The following is a 26,344-nucleotide window of genomic DNA, read 5'->3' as shown; positions in this document are numbered from 1 at the left end:
TAAATTACCTTAATAACCTTGAATTTGAAGTTGAAGGCATAAGACCAACCTACACAAGAAGATGGTACTTAAATACTAAAACAGCCACCAACAGAAGATAAGTGAAAACATTTATATCATCTCAGCCAACAAAAAGTCTAGTTGCATCTATGTTATCACTCCTGCATACAAAGTTCAACATAAAATTGTGATTTTACATCCTGAATTCAGATTTTATTCTAAACTTCAAATCAGCTGCATGAGCTGTTATTAGCTGATTATTTTTCTGTATTAAATTAAATTTTATTTTATTTCATTTTTAGCTTCCCAATTTTATCAACACAACACTGCCACCACATGAACAAGTGACAGCTCAAGAGATTGACAGCTATTTCCGTCAAGAGCTGATCTACAAAAGAAATGAGAGAATGGGCAGAAGGGTGACTGCCCTTTTACAAGCCAACCCTGGACAAAGCTTTTTCTTTGCATTTGGCGCAGGTAGAGTGTATTTGCAACACAATATTTTCTTTAGTGAAGCATTTAATTTTTGATTGGCGTTTTATTGCGGATTTTCTTATTAGCATGGCAAAATTAAACTAACAAAAGAAGAACACTGATAATCTGTTGGGATAACTGCTTCCAGTTTTCTTAAACATGGGTAGCTGTGTTTAATTATACAAAAAGTCACACTTAAATAACTTCAAATATAATCAGAAGTGTAAAGTTACTGAAATGATTTGGTGATTATGTTAAGGTAGTCTATGTCACAGACAAGTTTATACTGAGTCTACAAACAACTGTTGAACTGATTGATGTGGTTAGAAAACTTAATAAGTAATCTAAATTTTTGCCTTTGATCACCTATATTCATACACTCCCTTCCTACTGGCTCCCTACTGAAATGTTGGCACATGAAAAAAACATTGACAACAAGCTGAAAAAAAAGAACAAAAACACAGGAGGAGAACGAATCTCAAATACTGCTCTTCTCATTTAAACTTCTTTTCTGCACAACCCATATTCCTTGGAGCTCACCATACCTCTGAGAAAAGGAATATTCCAAGAAATATAGCTGTGACCACCTCATCCAGATTTCACTTCTTCTCAGCCATTCCTCCCTAATTCTTGAAGCTGTTAACTTGTTCCACTGTTTTCCCTTCTATCAAAATTCTCATTTTCTCCTGATTTCCACATTTGCTCCCATTCAAACTGTTTTGTCTGTACTTACTTTCATCCCACGTGCCTTCAGTTTTGCATTCCATTCCCCTATCCTTTGCTGAAGTTATTGCTTGTAATGCCACATTGTCTGCATACAGCAACTTTGTTGATCTATCCCATCCAACCTGTTTGTTGATGTAGTCCATTAGCAGTATGAACAGCAGTGGGCTCAGATCTGAACCCTGATGCACATCCACTGGGAATACATCTGTGAGACCGAACACAGTTCTTACTTAATTCATTGGGTCCTTGTACATAACCTGCACTAATTCTGCCATTGTTTCTGGGACTTCAAACCACTGCAGGACTACCCAAATCAGCTTTCTTAGGACCATGTCACATGCTTTCTCCAAGTCTAAGAATGCCTATTTGGATTCTTTCTTCCTATCTAGCTTCTAATCAGCTACCTGCCTCACTGCAAACATCAGGTTGGCTGTGCTGCACCTGTTTCATATCTGAACTGTTCATCTCCCATTACCTTGTTCTTTTATCTTTATAGTTAATAGGTGTTCACTAATCCTTTTTTTAAACACCTTGTCATCATTCCAATGTAGTAACTTGGACAAGAAAGACACTGAGCAACATATACCACCATCTCACTGTTGCATGTAAAATAACTTTCTATAAAGAAAAAAGAACAAGTTAATGCTTTAGCAAGGCATTCATTTGTTTGTCCTACTTTTAAGAAATGTGTTTTTTCTGTAATAGACAATGTTAGACAACAAGCATATACAGGAGATCTTAAAACCTTATTGGAATGTAAAGAATCTTTGTGGCAACTTCACTTTGGGGCAGACACTAAGCCTGGTTTCAGTAAATGTTTTCTGATGATGAAACAATAATTTTCTTGCTCTACTAAAAATATGTATGTATATATATATATATATATATATATATATATATATGTGTGTGTGTGTGTGTGTGTATTTATTTTTTTAAAAGAAATGAATTTATGTTAGAAGGGATATATGTATATACATATACTGATTTAAACATATGTATTTTTTTAAAAGTTATTTATGATGTAACTAAACATGTGATTTCAAACTGAGTATAAATTGAGTGAAAGGGTGGAATCTGTTGTTTCTGAGGAAGTTCACAGTTAATAAAAGTGAATGAAAGCGCTAGTTATTGTGTCTGTGTTTTCTAGCACTGTTGGAGAAGATAATAGTTTTATTTGTTTTCCATTTGAAGTTTTTAGCCTTATTATAATTGTTGTACATAGAACACAAACACACAACAAAATTATATACACTATGTACATGTAGTGCCATGAGAACTAGTTGTCAACTGCAAATTTCCATAATCCTTAAATGTGAGACTCATCTTTGCAAAATTTTGTTCAAAAGTCATATTAAAACTGTGTAAGTGTAATCATAAAATATTTATTTGTATGTGTGCTATGACTTGAATTTGGTCTGTTTTACTCTCCTAAAATGTGGTCAAGAAGGGCCTCCAATACTTTAGATAATATGATTTCTTTTTTGGATTGATTGTGAATAATTTATGGGATGATATAAAATGATGTGCATATTTTTAAATCCTGTCCAGGACAATTGTATATGATCTAGTTACTTGATTGTAAACTGGGATATGGACAGCAAATAACACCAAAGACCTTGTAGAGGTACTTATTATAATAACATGTGCCTTCCCACTTACCCTTTAAAACATGTTAGCATTACATGTGTCATGCCTGTTAAATAAAATGTTGGCCACGCTTCTAATTCTGCACACACTGAGGCAAACAGTCCAGAAAATAATGTTTCTTCATCAATGAACCTGACAATAAGGTAGTAAAGTGGTTACTGATTATCTACTAATTCCCATGTGACAAAACCCATCATAGGGACTGCATATCTGATAATGTACATGATATTTGTTAAAGCAAGTCAAATAAGATGCAACTAACTTTGAGGTACAATAAAGAAACTTGGTGAGTGAGATAAGCATTGAAACATATTATCCCTTCAGTGTTTTAAAGTCATGCTTTGAGCATACCAAAAAAAAGCATTGACCAACCTTAAATGTAATAACCCAGGTCTTAAAAAAAGGTATAAAGCAGTGTTTGAGTACTAAAGTGCATGCAGGTTAATAAGATGTCCATTTTCCACTTGTTTTCATAATACAGATTTCTAGAAAAGGACATTTAAAAATATAACTTACACCTACTTCACTTTGCAAGCAATTGAAATCTGTTTTAACAGATTTCAGGTTCAGTAACATCTGCATCCAGGATAGTATATTATATACGTTAAACAACTGGCAAAATTATAGCAATGAGAGAGAGTTTAATATTGTTCTTTACAAGTTGCATAAAAGGGAATGCCTTGTCCAAGTCTTCCTTAAAAATCACCTTTTTTAAATTCCCAAGAACAATACTTTGGATGCCCAAAGAATATTCCATATATCTCATTGGGAGCCATTTTGTTGAGTAGGAACCTCCTTGAAGTTGATCTCGTTAAAGTGATCCAGGTCCACAGCACACTGAATGCAGAAAGCAGTTTCAGTGATTTGTCCTACTCAGCAAAATTGCTCCTGATGAATTATCTTGTTCCCTAAAGAACAATTGACCAAGTGATCATCTCTTATACTTCTTTCAGTTCTACATAATATTTTGTTTGCAAAGATACAATTCGTAAATTAATGAATGCCCACCTGGTTTTGTATTCTCTGTTAGGAAAGTTTGTACTTCTTTATTTCAGGATTTCAATCAAAATTGTAAGGATTAAAATTGGCAATGTCCACACTTCAGAAAATCAGGTTTTCAGCTGTCCTGTTTGCCTTCAACCTGAGGTGCAGTGGTCCCTAAATCTGTAAATATAGAGCTAATGTAGAGGGGTGCAAGGCTGTAAACTCCTCACCACAAAATACTTACAAATCTGACTTTCAAAATGTAAACTCCCCACCACAAAACAGTTACACATCTGACTTTCAAACTTTACTGGCATTTCCATATTACTGTCTGCCATTTATGTAGGTCATTGTTTCCCTTAAGTATTTTCTACTTAGACTGTTTGCATAGTTTTGTTAACCTGCATGTCATTCTAATTAAGACTTTTTGCCATCTTTACCGTGGGTAAACTTACATCACCTGTTTTTTCACTGATACACTTTAGCTCTCTAACACTTGCTCTGTCAAACTGGACATTGGTATAGTGTGATACTGGAATGAATTAGTCAATTAGCAGTCTTAACCACAACAGGTATATCTGTGTCAACAGCTGGCATATCCAGGGACAGTGGTTTGCTGTATATATTGTAAAATGGGAGAACATGATGACGATGATCTCATAACTAGCCTTTGTTAAAAGGGAGATGCCAAATGGGCACCTATTTTGCACAGTAATAAATGTTTCTTAGTAGATATTTCTCTGGGTATAAACAGTGCCACCAGTATACTTGTGTTTGTGTGTGTGTGTGTGTGTGTGTGTGTGTGTGTGTGTGTGTGTGTGTGTGTGTGTTTGTGATTTCAAGATGAAAGCGCTTTATTACTCAATAATTCCCATCTTCCATTTCTAACTTCCTGCACAGCATTGTCCAATGAATGTTGTCCACTTCCATTTGTAAATAATTCCTTTCATTCATTGGGGTATGATGCATTATTTTATTATTTTATTAGTATTATTTACGTTTTGTTTGTTATGGTATTTTCCTGGCTGAACTGTAATCAGCTCACTTCCTCACTAAAGCTACATCCTTATTCAGTGTTGTCTAGTTCCAGTATCTATGTGTTATTTGAGCATATGGTTCTAAAGGGCAGAGGAGAAAGTGCCAGACTTAGGCTCCATTGTAAGCACACCTGCTCCCCTTTTTGTTCTATGCATACAAATAGAATCAATATAAAAATGTTACATATAAATATTGCACTTTGGCATATACTACGTGGTCAGACATATTTGAACTAGTCCATAAAGTTGCTGTACCGTATGTGAACTGAAGCAAACGTTGATTCTTCCATTTATTTAGCTCACTTTCTGTTTCATTATGACAAATCAAAGAAAGCTATACCTATTTATAGGCATCAGTCAATTGGTGATGAGAAGTAGATGTGCAATTTGAAATCTGTATGACTCTTAAAAATATATGTATATGACCAAGCAGATGCTGTGCTGATAACATTTGGTCTGATTTTGCATACAGCCTTCCCTTTCCATTGTTGTCAGATGTATACTTGAATGAACTCTTGACTTCCTAAAACAATTTTCCAGTATTCATGTAGTAAAAAGTATCTTCAGCTGTATGCTGTTGCACAGAGTATGCTCTGAAATGTTTACCCAATATTGTTTCTGTTACTTCAGAAGTGGCCAGCCAGGAGAATATTCTCATTCACAATGGAAAACAGGTGGCTTTTAATCAGCAGATGTAACTAGAGTTATGCTGGCATTATGTTTTATAGTACTTTAAAATACCACATTTATCATATTTATGTGATGTATTAATTACTTTTAAAGAATTATATTATTTACACTGCTTCTCAATATCAGTTTTATTTTCCATTTAGTAACAATGAGCATCAATATCAAATTATATAGAGAAATAAATATTTACTGGATTTGTTCCAGTTATCTTGTACATGTAGGCAGAATTATTAATCATTAATGCCATCTAATTCATTTAACCATAGTGACAGCTTACCTCCTCCTCCTGTTAAATAGAATACGCATCAGAAATCCTTAGATAGAAATTCCGGGGAGTGTAGACGATATTACACTTGGAAACCCTACTTGCCAAGAGCATTCTGTGATTTCAAATAAGTGATACTCTTTGGAAAGTGAAACTATAAAGCCTGCCTTAAATCAATAAAAGACTGTGCCAGATGTGGACTTGTAGCTTAATTTCTGAGATATTCAACAGTTGTCATTCGCAGAAGTCTCTACAGTGGCTGTATACAAACTCCATGGTGGGCAAATATCAGGTACAGACTCCTAATGAATAAGACTAGATCTGTACATATGTTGGGGTAAATAATGCAGTTGTATGGGAATATTTTGACAACTGGCATGCATTAAACCTTGATATTATTTTATTTTAGTGATTCATGCATAGTCAAGTAAAATCAAAGTAAATAATAGCCCATCAGATGTATTTGAGCAATGCATATATTTATTAAATAAGAGTTCCATACATTAAAAATATTACACTTGCCATCAATAAATACATTTTCCTTCTTCCTGCTTTATACAGTTTACCTTTCTGTGCAGTTCATGAAGTAAGTTTGATGTAACATTTCAAATTTTCCATTTAGCAAAATATTTCATAGTTTCATAAAAACAAATAAGATGTGTGATGTTATCTAAATTATTTATTTAGCATTGGTTTACCAGGAAAGTCTGACTTGGAACAAAGCCAATTTTCAGCAGAGGCCCGGGGAGAAATGTTCCAGACGCATTACTTTGTAATGTGGAAGGAAACCAGAGTACCCAGAGAAAACCCACAGAAATGCAGGGAGGACATGCAGAATCCATACAGAAGGCACTCCAACCAAGAATTGAACCAGAGAACCTCTTGCTGTGAGGTGACAATGCTACCACTGCAACACTGCTTATGTTTTATTAAAGATTTATGCTCAGTTTGCAATTATATTATCGGATTTCCATGTTATCTTGGTTCACTTTATGTGTTTTTGGACTTTTGCTTACTTGTTAAGTTTACCATATATGCTTTATGCCATTCTTTGTGCTTGATATTTTAAAGCAGTGTTTAATGCCATCTGTCTGCTAGGTGTGTAGCAACATCAAAGTTAATTATTTCACTAAAGGGGATGTAAGGGCATTATCACATGACATGAGGTAGCATTGGAGGTATTGCCATACACCTCAGCAAATCCTCTTTGAATTCTACTATAAAATTGTTTGCTTCATTCAGAATTAAGATTCTTAACACTGGATCATAAACTACATATTCTGTTAAAGGTCTCATATAAATATATGGTGTCACATCTGAATGACAAACTTTTTTATTTAATTTAACTGGACTACTTTCTTTCACATAGCATTAAAAATCCTTTTGGCAATATACCTCTTATGGACTAGCTCTAAAAATCCTTACCCATTGAAGAAAATTAAAAAAAAAAGAAAACAAATAATTAATCATATTAGAAACAGCAGACATGTAATATCTGAAATATAAAATGAAATACAGTGAGATAGACTATTACTGGGAATATGAGATCACCTTAATAGGTTCATAGGTTCATACTAGGCTATCTGCCCTAGGGCATTTATAAGCCTAGCCAGAGTGTGTTTGGCTTTCGCCACCCATTTTAAATTAATTTTGCTATGTCCTTTTTCGAGGATAGTATACTGTGCCTCTGTCTAACAGTGACACAGAAGTGATACCTGGGGTAAACCTATGATCTCCCATCCACTCATCAAGATTCCTCTTGAAGAGAGTCAATGAGGGACTCTGCCTAACCTGGACTGGGATTTTATTCCAGAGTGAAGGGAGTCTCTGGGTTATGAATCTGTCGCTCCAGCATGTCCTATTTATTTCAGTGCTGAGGTTCAAGTCTCTCGAGTGTGCAGCTCGATGGGATTTGGATTTTCTGAGGTGCAGCATGTCCATTAATTCCGGGTTGGACATGGCTTTATACGTCAGGCACAGATCGCCTCTGAGCAGGCGGTATGCCACTGAGTAGAGCTGGAGTTTCTTTAACCGGGCAGCATATGGCATCTGTTTGAGCTCTTTGATCCTCTTGGTGAGGTACTTTTGGGGTCTTTCCAGTTGCTGCAGGTGTCTGGTAAGGCACATCCCAAAAGGGGCATTGTACTCAATTATGGGCCTGATGAGGGATGAGTAAAGAGGCACGATGACCTCCCCTGATCTAGATGTGAATCCCTTCATGATTAGGCGGGCTATATAAAATGTTTTTCTAACCACTTTGGCCACGTGGTTGTCAAATGAGAGATTGCTATCAACTTGGGTCCCAGGTCCCTAATTACTTCTTCCGTACTTAATGGATTACCACCTATGTAGTAATTTGTGGGCACTTTGTTTTTGCCAAAGGGGATGACTATACACTTTTTGGCATTTAGCTTGAGGCCATGGCTCTGGCACCAGTTGTCTGTTTCTATGAGGCCCTTTTTGAGGATGCTTGTGTCAGCTCGAGAGTTGATTATGGCGCCTAGTTTGCAGTCATCTGCGAACTTGGTCAGCCACAGTCCTTCTGTGTTGGCCTGTACCTCCGAGAAATATATACCGAATAGTGACACAGGGATTTATATTTAAGCTGGTGAGCTTATCTATAATGCCCGAGTGGGGTATTGTATCGAAGGCTTTTGCGAGGTCCAGGTAGGCTGTGTGGACCACATTACCCTTGTCAATGGCCTTGGTGACTGTTTCAAAGAAATTGACCAAGTTTAAGAGGCAGGATCTGCCCTTAACAAAGCCGAACTGGGTAGGATCCAGTGTCTGTAGTTCCCCAATATCTTTATTTATGAGGTCCATGATGATCCTTTCCATAGCTTTGGAGACCAAGCTAGTCAGGCTTATGGGGTGATAGTTTCCAGGATCCATTGAGGCACCACCTTTGTGGAGAGGAACCACTGTTACTGTACACCACTCTTTGGGTACATATCCTGTAGTAAGGCTGAGATTGAACAGTAGTTTTATGTTTGGGTTTAGCTCTTCTTGGAGTTCATGTAGGACACATCCTGGGACACTGTCTGGTCCCATTGATGCTGTGTTTTTTGCTTTGGAGAGGGTGGCTCTTACCTGAGCATCTGAGATGTCAGGGGGAGCAGCACTCTGCTGGGATAGATATTTGCCCTTTTGGTGGGGGGGGGGGAGTTTGCGCTAAACCTGTCAGCTAGGATGTTGGCAATGTCTGTGGGTTCGGTGTATTTTTTGTCATTTTGGACATTCTGAGCATATCTGGGAATTCCCACCCAGGTTCCTAACATAACTAAAGAAAGCCTTGTGATTATCCTTAGTGTCCTGTGCAATTTTTCTCTCGAAGCTGGCCTTAGATGATTTTATGAGTGCCCATAGTTTTTTGCTAATACTGATCAGAGATACCTTCCCTTTTTGGGATTTTGCTCTATCATGTAGTAGCTTCCCTCCATCTATTGTATAGTTTGCTTATGGCTGGGGTCCACCAGACAGGACGTCTGCCTTTGGAGGATTGGGCCTTTGTTTTATTTGGGATTGCATGATCCATGCATTCCTGAAGGTGTTCATAGAATGCGTTTATAAAGGATTCTGCGGTCTGGGCCGTATTTTCCACAGGCCTGGGGCTTTGAAGGATTCCACCTCGGTTTTGAGGAGTGTGAAATTTGCTTTAGAGAAGTTTTTCACTGTGGTTTTCTGGGCAGGGGGTGGGGTTGGGATGTGAATATTCAGTGAGATTAGTTTATGGTCTGATCTTACCAGTGAGCGATACACTTCTGGTCTGGAGCATAGAGTCCCCATGTTGGTGATGATCAGGTCCAGTATGTTTTCCCCTCTTGTGGGAGTGGTAACAAGTTGTTCCATAGCATTTGAGTTTATAAATTCTAGGAACCTTTGGGCTAGGGTGTTGGAGCTAGAGTAATGCTCCCAGTCTATGTTTGGGTAGTTGAAGTCGCCCAATATAATGGTGTTTGGAGACACCTTCATATTTTCCAGTGTTCTCAGGAAGGCCAAGTGGGGTTCCTGGGTTTGGAAGGGTGGTCTGTAGCAGGCTATAAACTGGAAGGCAGTTTTACCCACTGTTAGTTGCACATGGATAGTCTCTGATGCTTCGTGCTGTGCCACCAACCTGGAGGAGTGGGTATCTTTGACGAATATTGATACTCCCCCTCCTTTTGTGGTTCGGACCAAATTTTGGGGCCAAAAAGCATGGTATGAGGTATAACCTGGTAGTGCTGGGGTGCTCTCGGGAGCCTTGAACCAGGTTTCTGTTACTGCACAAATATCGATGTTCTCCATGCTAAGGAGAGTTTCGAGTGCGTGCATCTTGAGGTTTAGACTTCTGGCGTTGAGTAGCATTACTCTTAGTTTCTTATCCCTTGTGATACCTATGGAGGTGGGTTTGTCTTTTGAGCCTTGCCTAAAAAAGGCACTATGGGGGTAGCAAGAGCCTTTGCCAATATCTGAAAGCCCAGGGGTGACAGGTGCAAGCCGTCCCTAGCGAAGCATCATGGCTTGTCGAGCATGTCATCCCAGGCTGACAGGCATTGGATCCCCTTTGAATGACACCAATACTTAAGCCGGTTGTTGAAATTGATCATCTTGCCTTCATATTGTGGCATCATTCTTGGTGAGTGTAAGATGCTACTCAAGGTCAGGGTCATACCGGCCTGGGCTACATGCTCAGAGAGCTCCTCTATGTCTCTTTTCATGTAGTCCAGGGAGGTACATTTCAGGTCATTCACACCAGCATGGACAATGACTGAGTCATATTTGTACTTGCCTTGGAGTGACCTGAGTGCTTGTGTTATGTGGCGGATCCTAGCGCCCAACAGGCAGCTCACCGTGACCTTCTCCTTGTTCAGCCTGGTGAGCGGGACGTCAGTGTGCCTGACGATAGAGTCACCTATTACAAGTGTATCAGGTGTGTTGTTTAGCCTTAAGGGCTGTGATTGTTCGGCACACTGGCTTTGTGAGCTATGTGTTGCACGTGTTTTGTTTTGGGGTAGCGGTTGCTTGGGTGTCTGCTTTGGAGGTCTCTGCTGCTTAGGCAGATTTTTATTTAGAGCCTCCGAGTATGTTTTTGTGTGTTTATGTGGTTGGTTTGCTGTCGTGGTAGGTCTATGTCAGACTGGAATTGTAGTGAGTGTGGTTTCCTTCTCCTCCTGACTGGTTATGCCAGTACAGAGTTGAGAGAGCTTAGCCTCCAGTTTGGCTATATGGTAGCATCTCTCACATGTGTTGGAATTTGTTGAGAGGAGGAGAGGGTTGTCTGTGTACATGAGGAAGTTGTAACATTGCCTCAAGATTCCCAGATTCACCAGCTGGACCGGAGAGGAGATTGACAACTGACCTTTGGACATGCTAGAATAGTATTGGGAATTCCTTTATAATTGAAAAAAAGGGCCAATGGGGAACAAGGTACTCAAGGGGAGTTTGTGGGGGTGTAGTGCTTTTATTTTTTTAGTGCTGACTTAGTGAGCAAGTGCCAGGTAACTTAAATGCAATGTGTTACAGGTAACTTTAAATGCAAAAATGACAAACAGTAACTTTCTTTCAAGTGAAACAAGGAAATAAGTACAGTAAGCAATGCAGATATCACTAGGGATCCACAGAAGCACTGAAAAGCCACGTTTTAGGTGGAATTAGTGTTTCAGGGAAATAACAAACAAACAAACAACAAGCATACAAACAAAGCTAGATTCAGCAGGCCTGGATCTAGTCTATGCTACAGCAAACAAGGTGTACCAATTTCAGTAAGAAACAGTTCAAATATGCAGGCACTATAAGCCTTTAACCAGAAATTCCCAGCTCAGAAGGGCAGAGTCCAGCCTCTCCTCCCACAAGAGTGCAGACCACCAACCTTCTTAATGTAAAATAACTGGCCTGAAGCCCAAGTGCTTAAACCAGAACTAATACACTTTTAGAATAACAGACATTGAGCCCTCAGTCAGCAGGTCCCAACTTAGAAGGATGTAAGCTACCTGTCCTGCCACCACAGTGCAGGCCACAAACCTTCCTAATGTAAAACAACTGGTCTGAAGCCCAAGTGCTTAATTCAAAAGACTTAGAATGATAGCTACACTTTAATCAAGTTACTACCAAGCAGTAATAAATATAATTGAATACTTTAAAGAATGCTTGGATTAGTGCTCAAGTTATACAAACAAAGCTAGATTCAGCAGGCCTGGATCTAGTCTATGCTACAGCAAACAAGGTGTACCAATTTCAGTAAGAAGCAGTTCAAATATGCAGGCACTATAAGCCTTTAACCAGAAATTCCCAGCTCAGAAGGGCAGAGTCCAGCCTCTCCTCCCACAAGAGTGCAGACCATGAACCCTCTTAATGTAAAATAACTGGCCTGAAGCCCAAGTGCTTAAACCAGAATTAATACACTTTTAGAATAACAGACACTGAGCCCTCAGTCAGAAATTCCCAACTTAGAATGATGTAAGCTACCTGTTCTGCCACTACAGTGCAGACCACAAACCGTCTTAATGTAAAACAGCTGGTCTGAAGCCCAAGTGCTTAAACTAAAAGGCTTAGAATGAGTTACACCAAGCAGTAATAAATACAATTGAGTACTTTTAAGATGATGCAAAAGCAAAATAAAGTAGGAAGAAACACAAATACAGTAAAAGCAGATACAGTTTTTTAAGTGGAAAGAGAGAAAGGAAAGATTCAAAGGAGTAGCAGAAACTAAGCTGATTGGCCTTCTCAAATGTTCTCCCTGTACTGGGTAGAATGAGGTAATGACACTAGACTGGGAGGAGGGTCCCAGATCAAATTTACACTAGGGGCAGGCAACTGCAAAGCCACCAACTATAAAAACACTATACCAACAGGGAGGGTGTGAAACAAACTGCAGAAATGTTTCTCACAACTGAAAAGCAGCAGTGAGCCTTTAAATGAAAGTTTTAAACAGCTAAAGGAGCCTCTAGAAAAAAGAGTTTAACTGCAACAAGTTATCAGAAACAAACAACCCAACAGATGCTTAATAAAAGTGGACAATTTCCAGTTAATACCTCACACACAGTGAAACTAGCTAGAAAAATACACAGTACACAAAGTGCTATAAATAACAAAGAAATAAAGAACAAAATAAACAAAAAACAGGATACTTAATGTTATATATTATAGCTCCGAGTTTCCTCAGTGTCCTTCCTTCTATCAGCTCAGTGTGAAATGGATTGCTTCCCTTCTTCCCTTCTTACCTATTACAGTATAACTTAAAAATTCAATCTACTTACAGTAACAGTCAGGCATTCAGATGAGCCCACTTTTAGGGAGATCTCAGATGACAGGAAATTACCAACTTTTTGACATTTGTCCTGCTGTAAGAAGACTAGATTATAGGCTGCAGGAATGTTCTACTCCATACCTCTCAACTGTCCAGCTTGTTGCAGAATGTCCAGTTTTTTGCATCATATTATTGGTCCATTAGTCATAAAATGTGTAGTTTCCTGGCAAACCAGTGAGGATTGAAGTCACGGAATAATGACAGCCATTTCAATTTCACACTTCATATCCTTCAGAAAATGCATGCCCTTCAGAAAATGCATGCTAACACAAAACCTGTTATTCTAGCAACCGTCTAAATTTATAAGAGCAAAAGCTAAAGTATGCCCTTATTTTTTTGTCCTTTGTCCCTCTAGCATTTGCGGCTTTGTCCAGAGTCCTTGCATTAAGAGGTTGAGATGTATGTTCTACTCTTCAGAAATTGTCCCAATTTATGGTATCATGGACCACTGTTCCATTGCTGTTGACATTGTTAATATTTATTCAGAATTCCAGATGAAATTTATTTTAGACAAAAAAAGTACATAAAGCTCATTTACCGTCTAGTGTGCAGTGCTTTGCAATGGTATAATTGAGGCACATGAGTAAAGGTAAGTCTGTGCTTCTTTTCAGTCCCATACTTTTACAGCTCCAACTAGTGATTTTTATTTGGCAAAAAGAAAAAAGATTAACATTTTTAGAATAATAGATATCTTTTAATTACCATTCAACGAGTTAAGACAGCTTTATTTCAAATCATACATAGGATCATAGGACATTACTAGGCTATTGGCCCTAAGACCATTATAAGCCTAGCCAAGAGTTTAGTCCATACATACAATCAGTGGAGGTGTGACACCGAAAACTGGAAAAATAAGTTAGCCCAGCCTACAAATGTGTGTATTTCCCTGAAACATTATTACCTGGAGTAACCATATCTGAAAATATCATCAACCTCCCCCCCCCCAAAAAAAAATAATGAACCCATATTGGTCATAGATATCAGATCAATATGTTTGATGGATCACAGTGTCAGTTCTGGCTGTTTAATATGCCATCAATTTACAGATGAACCTGATCTATATAAAATCATTAAGTGATATATAATATCTAAAACAAATATCACACATACAGCAAGAAATAGAAATTATGCATAATCACGATTTAGGTGAGATGCAAAATCACACTGTAGATACCATAAACAACAGCCTTAATTGGAAAAGTATTAATTTTATTCAGTCATTTAACACAGTTATTTTTTGGAAACTACTGACAAACTGAAGTAATAATAAATATGAAGTAATTAATGTGAAGAGGACAATTTAGCTAAATTGTTTCTTTACATTTTTTGCATGACTTAGCTTTTGCTGAATGGAACTCTTTGCATTTTATTCCACTGGCCCTAATACTTTAATTGTTAATAATAATTAGAATAATATTTGCATACCCTGGCCCTCTATGTATTAAAAAAATCTATATATTTCTTAAATATTATTTTCACATGAAGTTACCAAGTGGAAGATGCTGTACTATATATAAAAAGTTAGCAATGCTATATATAAATGCTGTGAAAAAGAGCTTACACGTGGGATTACATGCTATATATTTACTTATTAACTGCATAAGCCCACTGGGCACAGGTGCCCCTTTCTGGGGGTGATCTGGGATCACTGCCTGTTCGAAGGATTTTATCAGAGTTGCATGGTATGCAAATAGAGGCTGAAGGAATCAAATTCTTGACTATAGGAATAAGCTTATAAGCTTAGCCTTAATCCTCTGTGCTTCCTGCCAGACTGTTTCCCTCAACTTCATTAGATACTTGATCCCATAAAAGACCTCTATGATTCCTCTACTACACAGACTAATGAGGAATTGCTGAGATCTACACATAATTCTAATAACAAATGTATCCCCACTTCAGCAAAATGCAGTGTAAGTATAAAGTGCCAGATGATATCACTTAACATTTTTTTTAAAGTGAAGCAGTCCTTGGACCTTAATGGTCAGCATTTAGCATTCAGTGCAGCTCCTCATGGAGGTCAGCAGGTTAAATGCAGGAATTACATGGAGTGCATGTATCAGCATTAGGTCGCATCATCCTGAGCAATGGCTGTGGATATTCACCATGCTAGTCCACTGTTATATATATGCTATATATGCTATACATACACAGGAGACAGCATTAATAATTATGATTAAACTCATTTAGTGTGTACTATAGCAGTACACCAACACAATATGCCACATACTGTGTCCTAGTCTTACTACTCCTTGAATGATAAAGCTTTACCTGTCATGCCTACAGCAGTATTATGTGTGTGTGTGTGTGTTTGTGTGTGTGTGTGTAAAGGATATTGTGGGCTACACAACAGGATCAGCCAGCTGTGAATAGGTTACAGGGCTCCTTAACATGGAGTGTTTCTCTCCAAATGTGATTACCGGTCTTATGGCATACAGCTGTGATGTCTTTAGAGTCTACTGCTTTAGCAAGGTGCTCTTCACTTTCTGTTGTGGCATCTTACTGAGAGACAGATCCATGTAGCGTGTTCAAATTAGGGGTGCGAAATGGCAGAGGCCATCACAACAAAAACACAGAATATTAAAATTATTTAACAGAACATCTAAAGGATTACTTTTTCTACTCTCGCACAGCTGAGACATATTAGTATTTAAAGAATATGACGACTTCTAAGTTTATTTCTAAGGCTTTGATTCCAACAACCACATCATGCATTCTATGTAATTCTAGAAAGTTAATAAGATTTAAGTTTAGAGATGGATACTGTTGGAAAAATAGAAGTTCTTCATATTGATCACTGCTGCAGCAGCCTAACTGTATGGATTATATCTTGCCAAGGATATGACAGCTGACCAGCTTCAAAAGCTTCAGAGCTCCTTCCATATACCCAAATTGTAAAGCAGCTTGAGATGACCTGACTAAAAGACAAGTTTGAGTGCAGATCCCTTCAGAGCTTTACTGTTGCCGGAGTACACTCCCCCGAGGCTTTTTAGGATCGATGGTTGGCTTGTGCTGTCCTGTGCTAGGCAGATAAGTTCCTTTGGGGGAAAAACTTTCATTATTTTATACTTACTGATGTTTTATTGCTTTCTTCTTCAGGAAAGATATTTTAAACCTAGGAGTGCTGTGTATTAACAAACTGTCTCGAAACATTATTGTTGTTTTAAATTTGCTTAATGTAACTCATAGCCTTATTGTTCCAGCCAGTTTTAATGTACTGTAAGCTAACTGATAACATATTGTCTGTGGAGAAATTGTAGTTAATTTTCCATCGTGGGCCTGCCGTAGTCTTTGAAAGTGCTTTTAGTGTGCTTTTTTCTGTCAAAAAAGTAAATTCTGTGGACTGGTGGATTTACCTGTAATTTGCTGCTTGTATTCCATGGAAAGAGACATCATTTTCAGCTTGATCATGGAATAGATTGTCAGTTCCATGATATGTCCTTCCAGCAAACAGAAAAAATTAAGCAGACAGCCTTTGTCACCACAGCAGGATAGCAATTTGTCACATCCACAGGTTGATGACTCTGCTGTGGCTACTTGTTGTATCTCAGACTACTCATCTTCTACCTTGAATCTCACTGGTGTAACACCTACAGCCACTATGGATCTGTGGTTAGCCATATCCTCTGTGGCTGTTGGAGTCTACTCAGTGGGCAAGGGATTGTCCCTCTTGTTGATCCTGGGAGAAGGTACAGAGAAGGTTTCTCTGTTATTTCAAAATGCTGTGCCCATCCTCATAGATGCAGTGTTTAACACAGTTGACCATATTTTTCATGTCAAAAAGAAACAGAAAACAAAACATGTATCTATTCCTCCTCAAATTTCTTTGGATAGGAGTAGTTTACTTGGACTGGCTCAGGGTTTAATTAAGGCTATTGATCTTTCTTCTGGAGTAGTTTCTGGTAAAAGAAAGAGGGAAGATTCTTTTCCTAAAGAGATTTAAGATTATGAATCTGAACAGGAAGATGCAGGGATATATTCAAGGTTTTGTCCTCAGATTTCTGATTCAGATTCAGAAGGGAACTCAGTTTATGATTCTTCTTGTGGGGGATTCTTTTTTTTCTGAGACTATTGCTAAAATATCCCAATGTTTTCAGATTGAGAACAGTGAGGTTTCTCAGTCCATCAGAAAATACTATGGGTTGTTACAGAAGGATTTTTCCATAACCTACACCCATTCCTCCTGCCCTGTCTACTTTAGGGGATGTGTGTCTTATGCCTACGATTTTCCAGATAATCAGTCAGCTATCCCTCAAAAGGCAGATAGGATGCATAAAGTTCCTCAGTCTTTTAAATGTTTATACACTATTCCTAAACCTGACCCAGGAGCTGCTGACTCCTTTGCTGATAAACATATAGTTAATTCCAGTCTTACACTTTAAAATTAGGATGGCTACGGGAAAAAAAAGTGTATACTTCTGCAACTTCAATTTTTCAGAACTTTAAATTGTCAGGCTCATATGTTAAAGTCTATTCCATCCAACAAATTGTGAAAGTATGAGGAATGTTTTATTGACAGTTTCTTCTTATTATGAAGAAAAAAAAGCTTTAAATAACTTAGTTTCTTCTATTGCACAGTTCACTACTCATTGTTTGCGGTGTGTGTGAGTTTGAGTATGATTCTGTTGATACTTCCTCCAGGGTTATGGCCAGTGGTACTGTTTTAAGGAGATTTGCTTGGCTGCATTTTCAGAAACTCCCATATGATTTAAAAATGAGATTTCAGATTCTCCCTTGAAGAGAAATTTAGTGTTTTGCCCCTCTGCTGAAGAGGTGATCAAGAAGTGTGGTGAATGGGGCAAACTGATAAAGGGAATCTCTAAGATTTTTCAGCCCTCCTTTTTCAAATTGTCTGCTGGATTTTCTTCCTCCTCATCCAGTTTGGTAAAAAAAAGAATACGCAGTCTCAACAGTATTCAGGTAAACAGACATTTAAGAAGAAATGACAAGTGGATTCCAAAAATAAGTCTCAAATCTCCCCAAAGCAAGGACACTCCAAGTTTGACCATTCAAGAGACCTTGTGACCCCGCCCATACTGGCCCTTATTCTCTTCCAGAAAGTCTGAATATCCATTTATTCTCTTTGGCAACAGATTATTTCAGACAAATGGGTTCTGAAAATTATACAACCGGGTTACAGATGGCAGTGGGAGGAAGTTACTCCTTTCCAGGGGGTCATTCCTCACCTGTTCTTCATCACATGCTGTCCCAAGGAGTGATAGAACCAGTTCCTCCTTCCCAGTTATGGAAAGAGGTTTATTCAAGTTTGTTCTCAGTACCAAAAAAAAAAAAAAAAAAAGAAAGAAAGAAAATGCTTGGAGACCAATTCTGGATCTTTCTTTCCTAAACCTGTTTGTGATAGTGCCCAAATTCAAAATGATGTCACTTCAACTTGTTATTTCTTATTCTCTTTCAAGTTTCTTGGTAAAATTAAACTTAAAATATGGTTATCACCACATCCCTATTTAGACAGACTTTAAGGTTGTGTGTGTCTGTATCACATTATGAATTCTCTGCCTTACTCTTTGGACTGAGCACTGAGCAAAGAGTGTCCACAAAGTGTCTTTCACCAGTTATAGCTCATTGCAGGCAACAGGGTATCTACATTTTTCCATATTTAGATAACTTGATTATCTTTGCAGAGTCTTTTCCAAAATGTCTGGAGTCTGTTCTCTTGGGTGAGAGATCTCTTGCACAATTTGGCATTCCAAAGTCTTTCTTGAGTCCTTCACACAGGATTGTTTTCCTGGGATGTCAACTAGACACCTCAGATCAAAGAGTTTTTCTTCCACAGGAAAAATAGATCTTTATCTAGATCTTTTTCTATGGTTTTCCACTCTTATGTCACTGCGAGGGAATACCTCAGAATTTTGTGTCTCATGGCATATAGGATTTTTATTATACCGCCGGCAAGACTGTACATGAGAAAAATGCAGTGGTATCTGAGATCTCTTTGTTTTAGCATCAACACCCTTTATCTTTTCAGATACCAGTACTGGGGTTTGCCAGAAGGGAAATGTTTTGGTGGTGGCAATAAATATCCTTAAATCCAGGTCTTCATTTCTCCATCCCTTCTCCAAAGCAGTCAGTTACCACAAATGCTTCAGACTTTGCTTGAGGATCAGTTTTGGTAGGGATGAAAGTACAGCAGGTGTAGGATCTAAGCATGTAATATCAAGAAGATGATTGGCCTGATCAAGGCTGTCAACTCTCGGAATCATCTTTGGTCCCTGAGACCTCTTCAAGCAGTTACAGACAATAGCACAACCATGTGGTACATCAACAAGCAAGGAGGAACCAGGTTATACTCCTTTGCAGACTAGCCTCACAGCATAATCTCACTCTACAGGCATCCTATATTCCATCAGAGGATCAGGGCAGACCTTCATGAATGGATATTAGATCAGTGGGTCTTCCAAGATTTGATCCATCTGTGGGGAGTATTTCAAGTAGACCTGTTTGCCTCCTCCCTGAACAATCAACTGCTAAATTATGTTCCAGGACTTCATGCAAGAAGGGCTGGAAGACAGATGCCTTTTCTTTTCTTTGAGCAGGAATGTTGCAGTACATCTTTCCACCCTTTCCACTAATATTCAGGGAACTTCTGAAGATTCAGTAGGAATTCACCAAGATCATTGTGGTGAGTCTTTTCTGGCCTAGGCAGCCGTAGTTCTTCCTTCTTTTGGAAATGACCATGGGCAATTACAACAAGTTTCCTCAGAGAAGGGATTTACTCTCACAAGAACAGTGCGTTTGATGCACCCTGACATAAATTATCTTCATCTGACTGCCTGGATGACAGGGTCTTGATTCCTTTTAGGCACCTGTTTTCTGAGGATGTACAGCAGGTACTAATGGAGGCAAGAAAGCCTGCTACTAAAAGATTGTGTATTAGCAAATGGAAAATGTTTTCTAGTTGGTGCCAAGGGCATAACCAGTACCCATTCAGGGCTAGTTGTTCTCTGGTTTTGCAGTATTTGTGTGAGTTACTATCCTATGGCCTTTTTTATTTCTATATCAAGGTTAATTTATCATCCATTTCAGCATGTCTGCCCATGGATCCTCCTCTTTCAAGGCAGTCTAATGACAAAATGTTATTGAAAGGGGTTTTGCATCAGAGGCCTCCAAGTAAACAGGTCACCCCTCCTTCGGATCTTAATTTTGTGTTAGAGAAGCTAATACCTGCTCCATTTGAACCAGGAAATCTGGCTGACTTGTGGTTCTTAACATAGAAAACAGTTTTACTGTTTGCTCTGACCTCTGCAAGAAGGGTATCTGAGTTGCAAGCTCTTATGGTAAGTAAAACCTACTTAATTTTCCATAAGGACAGTGTTTCTTTGAGAATTAATCTTTCTTTTATGTGTAAAGTGGTATCTGAGTTTACTTTAAGCAAAAGTATCCATCTCCCTGTTTTTTTTCCTGAATCTGAAAATCAGGAAAAAAGGATACTCTGTACCTTGGATGTCTACAGACAACTCAGGTACTATGATAAATATCCAAAGAAAGAGGTGACAAACATGACTCACAGATACATTTTATTGAGTGCACAAAAACAAAAGTGAGTGCTTTCACATCTAAATAAGATGCTTATTCAGACTTGTAACAATTGAATCAAACTACTTACATTATATGCAAATTCAATCAATAATGTATAACCAATCAGCTTAAATGTGTTAAACATAATTAACATATTGACTTAAAGCATCTTAGTAAAAGCATCTAAAAATCTCTTTTGCATACTAAACTTTATAAAATAGCACTAAAATATTACAACTCACTCTGATATATAGAAAAGCATATAGAAATCTAATAAAACAACCATCCAAACATTCTGACAGTCATGAAAAAAACATGATGATACATCCCTGTATAAACCAAGATCCAGTTCAACTCAAAACTTTAGTAGAAATCTGATGTTAAAGTTGATGTTTTGGGGGACAGAATAGCAATGATACTATTTTTAAGAACTGATAAACAGTGGATGTCTGGAGTAAAAATTAACCTGTAAACTCCAAGGCTCCCGTAACACAAGGGACCAATAAAGGCAGTCCAGAGTTCTTCAAAAATGAATCCCAGCAAATGAAGTTTCCTGTAGGGAGATGAAAGCACTTAATCCTTGCCCAGCTGCTGTGATGTTGTTGTTTTGTAAGTGATTAAAACATTTTGATGGGAGAGCTTTGCAGAGATTTATTTTTCAAGAACTCTGGACTGCCTTTATTGGGGCCTTGTGATACTGGAGCCTTTGAGTTTACTGTTTTTAAAAAGCCAAGAGCTTTTTCTCCATCTTTACATCCACTAATACAGGCTTTTGATAAAGCTTGTGAGAAAGTTATTGAACTTGATGCACATAGAGGAAAAAGGGTAGATCTTTGTATAATATGTCTGTTGATGAATATAAGACCTTGTTAAACTTACAAAATAATGACAGTGTTATTAGTATTATGCCTGCCGATAATGGCAGAGCTGTTGTCATAATGGATCAATCTGCATATAAAAATAAAATGATTAACATGCTTCATGATGTAGAAACATGTTCAGGAACAACTGAATAAGATAATTAAAATGTGCATGCTGATCTATATGATTGCTTTATAAATGGGTTGTTTGGGCAAGAGTTATATAAATATTTTCTAGTAGAGACACATTAGTGCCTGTGTTTAGAGGCCTGCCAAAAATACACAAAGATTTACTGGATCTACCTTTAAGACCAATAGTGGCAAGCAAAGGGTGGTTGACGGAACCTTTATCAATTTTTGTTGAAAACAATTTGAAGACCTTAGTCAGCAATACTCAGACTATTTTAAGATACACTTAACATTTCCTTACTACTCTTTCAGACCATGTGTTTTTTGAAAATTATATATCTAGTGTCATTTTAGTTACCCTCGATGTAATATCTTTGTTCACTTCTATTTCTAATAATCAAGGGATTGATTTTGTCAGACAGTTTTTATTAAAACATAATGTAGCAAATAATAAAGTTTTGTTATATAGTCTTCTGTTACAGATTATTCTGACTAATAATGTTTCACATATAATGGATGTTACTATCTACAGAAGAAAGGAGTAGCCATGGGTACCCCATGCACTAACTCTTATGCTAATATTGTTATGGCATACTGGGAAACCACTTTTGTTTTAATGAACCAAGAATATTCCCATAAGATCCCTTATTACAAAAGATTTGTTGATGATGACTTTTTGTTATGGGATGGTACTGAGTTTTATCACAGACATTAACTCTACCACTAGTTTTTTTGAATTTTACAGGGCAATGGTCAAATGAGAGAATAACTTTTTTGGATGTACAACTTATTAAAGTCAATAACTTGATAGATACAGAGATGCACAGGAAATCCTGTAGGACAAATAATTTGCTACATAGACAGAATATGCATCACCCTTACATATATATATATATATATATATATATATATATATATATATATATATATATATATATATATATATATATATATATATATATATATATATATATATATATATATATATATATATATATATATATATATATATATATATATATATATATATATATATATATATATATATATATATATATAAAGGACAAGGACTCAGGGTGTCTAGACTCACTAGTAGTGATGACAGGAGTAAGTCAGCCCTTAAGAGGCTTGAGAATGAATTTTTGGAAAGAGGTTATAAGCAACATGAATGTGCCTTTTGACAGATGGCAGTTTTATAGATAGAGATGATAGGGGACAGTCATATTTTAGAAATAGAAATAGAGAAGTTAAATCAGTAGAAGTGAATAAATCCACGATCAACTCAAAACAACAAAAGTAGGATAGTCATTCCATTCTCATCCAATGTAGCAGCAGTTCATGAGATAATACATAAACATTGGGGATACTTATGTTAGATGAGAAATTGGTTGACATTTTGGGTACAACCCCCACTTTCACTTATAGAAACAAGTCATTAAAATGTTTACTTTGTATGAAAAAGATGAAGTTTGTGCATTACAATCTAAGAGAAGCAGGACATTTAGTTGTAGGAATTGTAATTATTGTTCATACATGGCTAACAGTAATATATTTATTCATCCCACTACCAAAAAGTTTATAAGTTCACTCATTATGCAGGCTGTAAGACCAGAGATTTAGTTTATTTGGCACAATGTACGAAATGTCCCGTGTTCTATGTGGACAAAACTAACAGTTACACATATTTGTGATTTTAATACTGAGCTGTGTCTTGGTTTATACAGGGATGTATCATCATGTTTTTTTTATGATTGTCAGAATGTTTGGATGGTTGTTTTATTAGATTTCTATATGCTGTTCTATATAATCAGAGTGAGCTGTAATATTTTAGTACTATTTTATAAAGCTTAGCATGCAAAGGAGATTTCTAGATGCTTTTATTAAAATGCTTTAATTGAATATGTTAATTATGTTTAACACATTTAAGTTGATTGGTTAGACATTATTGATTGATTGAACTGAATTTGTATATAATATTAGTAGTTTGATTCAGTTATTACAAGTCTGAATAAGCATCTTATTTAGACGTGAAAGCGCTCAATTTTTTTTTTTGTGCACTCAATAAAGCATATCTGTGAATCGTGTTTGTCACCTCTTTCTATGGATATTTATTATTCGTATTTTTGTTAGTGGTGCTTCATTCTCTATATAGTCTTTGTTGAAGAAAACTCAGGTACTAATTTAACAGAACTAAATCACTCAGATCTTTGGATCAATTATTTATTTTTTGTGAAGGTAAGAAGAAGGGACAACCTGTGTCAAAACAGACTATTTCCAAATGGTTGTCTAAGGCTGTTACCTTTTGTTATACTCACCATTACAAGTCGATTCCAAGCAAGGTCAAGGCCCACTCTATCAGGGTCTTGGCTTCATCCATTGGTTTTTGGAAGCAGTTGGATTCTGAAAGTATTCTAGAAGCTGCCACTTGGTCCTCTGTACATACGTTTACAAAGCAGCATAAGCTTAATTTCTTTTCTCGGTCTAGATCAAATTTTGTTAGGAACATTCCCCAGGGGCTCTTGATTACTTCTCATTCCTCCTCCCAAATATAGTTAGCTTGGTAATCTACCCTCCCTCCCTCCTTTGATCACCATATAGCAACTGTAGTCAGAAGAACATGTATATATCTTAACTAATCACCAGATGCATCTTTTTCAAAACCAGAAAAGTCATTCTTACCCAGTGCTGTGCTCTAGTTAGATCTATTATAGAATATAATGCAGTCATTGGCATGATCTTACTAGACATATAAACAAAACTCAAAAGACCACAGAGGTTCCTGACAAAAATTTCAGACCTCAAAAGTCTTACCTATCAAGAAAGGCTGAAATCACTTTCACTCTAACCAGTGTCATATAGACTCGTGTGGGGAGACCAGTGTTAAGTTTTCTGTAGCCTCGGATATCCCGTTATCCAAGACCTTCCTTTTCTTGATGTGCCAGATAGTGCAGCTAGTGCCAGAACAAGGGATTTCAATCTATATCGGGGGATAAATATATTTAAATAGAAAGAGGTTTATCACCCAGTACCTCCTCTTGCTCTGGAATAGACCCTACTCATTGCATGTTAAGCCTTCAAGCATAGATTAGGTAATTGTATGGGACTCTAGAATTCGTTTGAGACTTATAGACATTGAAAAGGTTAGTACAGCCTGAAGATGGTTATTGGCAAGGCACACATGGACTCTAGTCTAATAACCTTGTATTTCTTATGAATCCTAAGATAAGATAAATTCTTCCCAATCAACAGGTCACACAAAAGAAAACAGCAAAACTAGATGAAAAAAAAAACAGTTAAAGGCTTTACTGGCACTTTGTTTGGTCACAGCCAAAAAATATCTAGCCAAAAAATCTACACAATGACATAAAGGTACTGTCTCTACTGACCTAGATTTTCTTAAACATTTCAGAAGACAAATCAGCCCTTAACACAATTCAGTGTAGTCCTCAAAGCATAACTCCTTAAGTTAAAATACTGTTTACTGTTTAACTTGTCCACTTCGATTGAAGACTTCCACACTTGTTTTGCACATCTTCCATCATTCCCACATCCTTCCTTAATCATTGGCTCTGGTAATACCATGCATCCTCATTACAGTCAAATCTGGTTTAGAGATATCCAAAAGACTGAAACAGAATTCCTACTGGACAAAATTATGTGTCATTTTTATCTAGTGCATGAAAACACGATAATCACGCCTACATCATGTCTTAAATGTATCCTGTGTGAAAACACCATACTCTCCATCTGGGGCATAGAATTAACAAAGCTACTTCCCAAAGTTACAAAATGCCAATCAACGGTTGATTTCTGCAGAATTTCTATGTTACCAGAACAAGGCAAACTACTAGAAAAATGTCTATAGGCAGTGATGTTAATGACAATGGTTATAATGGCTCGTCAAAGTTACAAAAAATCAAGTATCATTTGATCAAACACACTTGGTCAAAACCATAACAGTTCAACATTCCTTATGATTACAATAAAAATTTACATTTGCAAATGTCAAGTGAAGAAAACCAGTTTGCCAAATGAAAATATAAAAATATACTAGTGTTGATAAACTGTGTTGTGTGAAACAAAATTCAATTAATGATGTTTCATGAAAATACAAGATCACAAGGCTATGAAGTAACCTGTGCGACCCAAACTAAGAATACACTGTAGAGAATTTAGTATGTTAAGAACTCTTTCCCATAGCTGCAATGATTACAGAATTCAAAACATTTAAATGAGTCATAGTGGAAACATGGCAATGATAGCCCAAGGATATCAAGACGTATTAATACTACCAAGGTCTTTCAAGAAAAATGAAAATATCTGCTAACAGGTTGACACTAGGGACCTACAGTCTATAAGCTGAAACTGTTCAGGCATACCAGCAGAATAAAGTCCTGTCCCCATATCTATAGTTATGGAAAATACAAGGAGTATATCAGTTACTTTTGTTTTGGTAAGTACTTAGTGATATGATTTTATATGATTTTATATCTCAGGCAAAACTAACAAGGGGGAGAAGAAGAAAAAAAGACAAAATTACTTTAACCATGAGGTAGGCCTTTATGATTTTTGTGTCTACTTGTACTGACATTGAATACTGGAGTACGTTAGCATCTTTCTGCATTTGTCCATCTCTGGTCATCCAATCACAGCATATATATTAGGTAAATAGTGTTGTCATTCCTCAGTGGAGTACTTTGATAAAAATTAAAAA

At 37.1% G+C, this 26,344-nt stretch overlaps 1 protein-coding gene across 1 annotated transcript in view; it reads left to right on the top strand.

The window, feature by feature from the left end:
- LOC122806387 (metalloprotease TIKI2-like) overlaps positions 1 to 26,344 on the top strand; it is a 2,408,899-nt gene that overhangs the window by 1,384,661 nt on the left and 997,894 nt on the right. The window contains exon 4 of the mRNA XM_044076749.1: positions 303 to 477. Within this exon, the coding sequence (XP_043932684.1) occupies positions 303 to 477 (175 nt within the window). The remainder of the gene's footprint in view (positions 1 to 302; positions 478 to 26,344) is intronic.

The sequence above is a fragment of the Protopterus annectens genome, chromosome 1.part1, assembly GCF_019279795.1.
Source record: "Protopterus annectens isolate FY-2018-M chromosome 1.part1, PAN1.0, whole genome shotgun sequence".
NCBI classification, from domain to species: Eukaryota; Metazoa; Chordata; order Ceratodontiformes; family Protopteridae; genus Protopterus; species Protopterus annectens.
This window is presented reverse-complemented; position numbering and strand designations above follow the sequence as displayed.